Here is a 6000-nt window from a genome sequence, read left to right as displayed (position 1 = left end):
AATGGCAAGATCTCATTCCTTTTGATGGCTGCATAATATTCCATTGTATACATATACCACATCTTCCTTATCCATTCATCTGTCAATGGACATCTTGGCTCTTTCCACAGTTTCCACTAGCCCCTGTTCTGACCCAGGCGGCCTCCCCGCTGGCCTCTGCCTCTGGCTCGCTCTCCTTGAGTCTCCTTCCCACAAAGCTGGAGAGTGATCCAGCTAGATCACATCACTCCTCTTGCACCACCTTCCTTCATGGTGTCTGGCCTGCGGTCTCCTGATCTCCAAAACACCCAATAGGGGCCCTGAGACACTTGTCTGAAATGCACTTCCCATTCCTGAAACAGAGCCTTCCCACACAGCAAGAGACGCATGGCAGACAGCAGGGTGGCCTCTCTGACTCCTTCTCTAGTTCCTCTCCCGTGGGATGGGTCCACTCCAGCCACCCGGCCGTTGGGGTCCCTCCACACGCCCAGCAGGTTCCCACCCTGGGCCTTGGCACATGCTGCTGGTGCTCCTCCTCCCAGGAAGGTGCCGCTTCCTTGGCTGGCGGAGTTTTGGACTCCCAGTCACACTTCCCTTTTCTGACCCGGCTGTCGTTTTCTCTACAGCACGACTGCCCCTCGCTTTCTCCCCGTCTCCCCAGCAAGTCAGAATCGGCGCTGCCCTTCCTCCCTACTGCCGTATCCCCAGGCCTGTCCTGTAACAGGTGCTCAACGATCATCTCCTGGATAAGGAATAAATGTAAAAACTCAGAGCACTGTGTTAGGTGTATCTGCGATGAGATCTAAAATACAAATATTAAAGACAACTCAGCAAAGTGAAATCAAATCTTGAAAGCACTGCGAAACACTGACCAAACAGTGATTTACTAGGGAAAATTCAGATCATTAAGTCTTTGGAAAATGATTCACACAAGGGATGGAAGGAACCAAACGTACCTTGAGAGGGTTTACATTTGTTCTGTGATTTATTAGGTGGTTTGCCTGGTGCACTGGCTGGAGGGGGATTAAACAACTTGTCTTCCATCTTGGCCTCCTTCACATACTGGCATGATTTCCCCAACAGCACAATGCTATTAAGTACTTTCAGGGATATCAACCTAAAACCAGAAGGAAACAAACACCCATGGTTGGAATTCATCTCAGTCACAGAGAATGTCATCTTCTACCGCTGCTAACGAGAAGGCACAGGGCCAGGTGAGGAGCGTGGGCCTGGGAGCCGGAGGCCCGAGTCTGGGATGGGCGAGTTTCCCATGAGGCTTCTTTACCACAAGGGAAAATGCCTGATCGATTCCTTAGTTCTCATTACAACAAGAAATTGTACCACTATGAAGTTTTACCTGGTACAAATATTTAACATTTATTCTTTCACTGCAAAACAAATGTATTTAGTAAATGTAGATGAACAAAAAATAACTTCTAATTCCAGAGTCCAGCACTACTCACTGTGATATTTGGTATGCTATGTTTCAGTCGCTTTTATGAATTTATACCAATCCGTACTTTTCCACTGTTTAGAAACAGAGTCTATATTACAAAGCAGTAGGGGCTGGAGTTCGGGGCCAGGGCAGATTCTGGGTGCCAAGTGTTTGAGTTCAAATCCTGACTCACTGCTTAGAACCTGTGTGGACCTGAGTGCATTTCTTAGCCATGAATCCAGTGGTGATTCCAGTCAGTGCTCAGAACAGTGCTTGGCACACAGCAATGTCCACAAATTTTGCTAAATGCTATTTTTGTTTTACATATATATTATTATGAATATTTTCCCTACCAGTTAATATTCCTCAGGGACATTATTTTAATGTCTTATAATATTTCACTGTTTGAGTTACCATATAACAAAGCCGCCGGAGGCCCTTACCCTCTAAAGCCCTTAATTTCTGGATATTTAGGTTATTTCCAATATTTTGTTTCTATTTAAAAGTTTCTAATTAGGAAAACTTAGGTTAAATCTGTATCTCCTTAAGATAAATGCATAGATAGCTATAATTATCGAAGTGGAATTTCTGGGACCAAAATGTATACGACATTTTAAGGCATCTGATACAAATCTGGCAAAAAAAATTCTGAAAAACTACTTTTCATGTTGGTATCTTCTCATGTATGGGGACCTTAAATGACAACCACGGACCCCACTCCAGTGTCACATGAGTGAAGAGGCGGCTGCTATCTCTATGGCTGAGGTGAGATCCTCACAATCACAGGAAACTGCGAGTCAGTGGGGGCGAGGCTAAGGAGGGGCCTGGCAGGGAGGTCAAAGAAAGAAGCAAACAGGTTTCCTTCACTGCCCCTAGACTCTCCCCTCCAGGAGCTAAGAATGCAAACATCCAGGGAGGACCTCACATTAGATCCATGGCCCCCAGGATCTTCACGGCAAAACACTCCCCAATTTATCCCCAGACCCGACTGTGCTCGGAACTCCTCACTCGTACCTTCCCTTGCTTCCCTGACCCTGCCTTGGGGATATCTAACAGGATTTCAAACCTACTACAGCCAAGCCTTCCAAAACACAAAAGAAAACAACACAAAGTCACACCCGCATGTACTTCTCACAGGCTTCCCCACTGCAGTATGGCGATTCCACTACCCTCCTTGCTTGGGCCCCAAACCCTGCAGTCACACCTGATTCCTTAGGTTCCCTTACCCCTCACATCCAATCATTCACCGGCAAGTCCTGTCTGGCTCCACTTTCAACAAAGCCACCAGCTGACAAATTGTTAGCACTCCAACTGCTACCACTGGCGTGGCAGCCGCAGTTCCCTGTCCCTGGGAGGCCCGTGACCGCTTCCTGACTTGGCCCGAGGTCTGCTTCTCCTCTTGCCACACTCCAGGCCGTTCTCCACACAGCCGCCAGAGTGGTCCTGGCCGGAGGCCAGCTGGATCTAGCCCTCTTCTGCTCTGAAGCCTCCAGGGGTTCCTCCTTCCCTCAGCCGGAACCCGAGCCCTTCCCGGGGCTGCTGGGTGTCCTCTGCGATGCTCCGTCTCGACCGCTGTGCTCCTGGCGCCCGGGCTCCCCGCTGCTGTTCCTGTCGGGCCTGTCCTGTGTCGCCTCTGCCGAGTCTGCTATCCTCCCAGGCATCCGCATGGCTCTCTCCCTCGCTCCAGCTGGTCTCCACTGAAGCTCACCAGAGAGGCTGGAAGGCAGGCACCTCCGCTGTTCTCCATCTCCTTACACTACCCTATTTTTCTTCCTGACGATTACTATAAACTCTCCCTTTACAGAGATTTGCTTTTCTGGTGGTCTATTTTTCCACTAGAATTTCAGTGCTACAAAGGCAGGGCCCTAGTCTTGCCCCAGGCCCAGTACCTGGCGCCTAGCGGGTGCTCCCTGAGGAGTGCTGATTGCAGGAGGAGGCAGAGGCCTTCCACCTGCAGCTCAGGCCATGGCAAGTCTGGGGGGAAAGAGGCAGAACCTGAGGTGGTGGGGAGAAAGCCCAGCACTGTGTGCCAGGAGGCCCAACTGAATTCTGACTTGTCCACACTCAAGGGAGAGTCTTGGGCTTGGTGAGGTCACAGAATAAAGAAAGCTTCAGGGACAAGGTGGTTTGGGAAAGATTTTGAAGGAGGAGAGGATAATTTGGGCACTACCCTGATATAAGGTAATAAGGAGAAATGAGTGGAGTGGAAAGGTCAGTGAGCAGCTGGGCCTCTGTGGACTATCGAGGGGAACAGTGATGGGGGCGTCGTGAATTTTCAGTCATTCAGCTTAAGGCATGTCCACTTCGGTGATTTACACACACACAACTGTAACTAAACAAAGGTTTTTCAATGTTGCATACACATGCTTCACTTCCCAGTTTAGGTCAAAAGAAAAACAAAAGAATATTTTGTTAAACAAAGATGGAAGCAATTATAGCAACAGCCCTTGATGAACAAGGCACAATGCCAAGAACTTTGGAGTGCTATGTGAGCATTTGCACCAGAGATGCAGGATCTCATGGTTTTTAATGTCAAAAAACTGAGAGATGTGTATGGTTCCTTGACCTTTAGAAGCTGTGAGTCAGTTCCTGTAGTATGAAAAAGGGGCAGGCTCTAGGAGAAATCAAGGCCCCGGGCTCCCTGCCTCAACACAATTTCCTATGTGCCCAGTGTCAAACCAAAGCCACCAATCAAGGTACTGATGACATGGCTTGGGACACTGCAGGGACAGAGGCTTGATGGCCAGGGCGGGCATCCTGACTCCTAGAACCTGAGCAGAACCTCGGTGGGGAGAGCCCCATGGATTCACTGAGTTAAAGATGTTTTTAAACACAGGAAAATGTCTGATTGTAATGGCAGATTTTATCGTGAAAGGAAATAGGAATGCAACTGAAACCCTAAGCAGAAAGAGCTTTAACTGATTCCACTAAAGATTAAAATAAAATCGACAGTGCTATTAATACTAGTACCAAACAGCAGCATATTTCACTGAATGTCACCAAGTCACGAACACAACTGGAGGTATGTGCTGTTAAGGGAGCCCCGGGCCAGTGAGAATGGATGTAGGGTGCTTTGGTTGCAAGTAACTTCCATTACATCTTGCATACATACTTTACTGTACAATCAAAAACATATTCAAGAACAGTTAATCTTACCCAAAATAGAAGAGTATGACACAGGCATAAGACAGGATTCCTTGCACTTTAATTGAGCTTGTTACAACTCTGATGAGCTAGCCAGAAACAAACCAACAAAAACACACAAACAAAACATACAACCACAGAGTTATTAGTTAATATTTAAATAAAGACTTCTCCATGCTGATTTCAACATTTTAGATACACTCCTGCAGGCTTTGTCTAAATCCAAGTAAGCAGTTCTAGATTTTTCAATTTGCATGAACATCTGGCTGCTTGTGAAAACTTCTGTGGTCGATTTGGATTTGTTCAGGCAAATTTAGGATGCCTGTGGCTAATGTCATGTTCAGCTGTTGCTGACTCTCTGAAGTCGGGCACTGTATCTAGGTTCGTGAATGACCCATTTAGTTGTACCCCCCCCGAGATGCAAATCAGCTGATTTTTTAAAATGAAAAATCACTCTGGAAAATACAAATAAATTCATCTTGCTGCATGTGTGCCCACCAGAGCTAGAACCATGTAGCGCACCCTTCCCTTGTTCTTGCTTTCTTTGTCTTTCCTTGAGAGTCTTTTTAGGAACCCACAGTGACTTCCGGGGAAGAGAGGGAAAAGGGAGCCTTAGGAGCTGTGTACTGCTTGAAAAAACGGAGTATCACAGCATTGTCCTTGGAAGTGTGCTGAATTAATCTGGTGGGTCTGTCACTGGAAAATATTTATACGTTACAGGTTCGGCTTAATAATGTGTCTACATCTCAGGGTCTAGGGGGACTGCTACATGTAAATGGAAAGTCTGGGAAAATAACAGACCTTATCCAGCAATGTTAAGTTATCATCAAGTGGAACTCTATTAGAGTGTCTTAAATAAATACTGTAAGATATATTTTAAACCATATTTTACAAATGCTTTTAGTAAAAGAACAACTGGGTAGAGATCGAGGGAACTGTCACGTGTTCCCTGAAGGTCCACTACGATTAGACCGATATGGAAGTCCTTGTCTGTCACAGGCTCTACTGGGGAGATGACCTGCTGTACAAGTATTCGTGGTGGACGTTAACGTGGCTCTAGGATTTTACTGATTAATATGAAAGGCAAGCCAATTGCTGCATTCAAGGCTTAAGTGATTTCATTTTTACCTAATATATTATTAGGTAATTTTAAGGTATGTATGTCTAAAGCTTAATTTCCATGAGACCTTAATATATCATTTCTTTTACTTTGCCTGGATATGATTTCATTTTAGGACGTAAGGTAACATTTAGAGAGAAACACTGCCACTCGTGAGCCTTAAAGAGGCCTCAGAATATTCCTCAAGGCTCCTAGATGGCTGCCAAAGCTACGGGGTCACTTTGGAGCTCTGCAAGAAAAGTGTTACAGGAGAAAACCCGCTGGATCACTGCCTAACTGCATTATCCCCTCTGAAAATGCAGGAGGTTCTCCAGAAGCACTT

At 46.3% G+C, this 6000-nt stretch overlaps 1 protein-coding gene across 1 annotated transcript in view; it reads right to left on the bottom strand.

The window, feature by feature from the left end:
* Positions 1-6000, bottom strand: part of TAPT1 (transmembrane anterior posterior transformation 1) — a 61367-nt gene that overhangs the window by 3950 nt on the left and 51417 nt on the right. The window contains exons 12-13 of the mRNA XM_081813175.1: positions 4571-4647; positions 936-1096 (exon numbers count right to left, since the gene is read on the bottom strand). Coding sequence (XP_081669301.1) covers positions 936-1096; positions 4571-4647 — 238 coding nt within the window. The remainder of the gene's footprint in view (positions 1-935; positions 1097-4570; positions 4648-6000) is intronic.

Source organism: Leptonychotes weddellii, chromosome 2 (genome assembly GCF_054177405.1).
Source record: "Leptonychotes weddellii isolate Sample4059 chromosome 2, ASM5417740v2, whole genome shotgun sequence".
NCBI lineage: Eukaryota > Metazoa > Chordata > Mammalia > Carnivora > Phocidae > Leptonychotes > Leptonychotes weddellii.
Note: the sequence above shows the minus strand (reverse complement) of the source record. Positions and strands in the feature narration are given on the sequence as shown.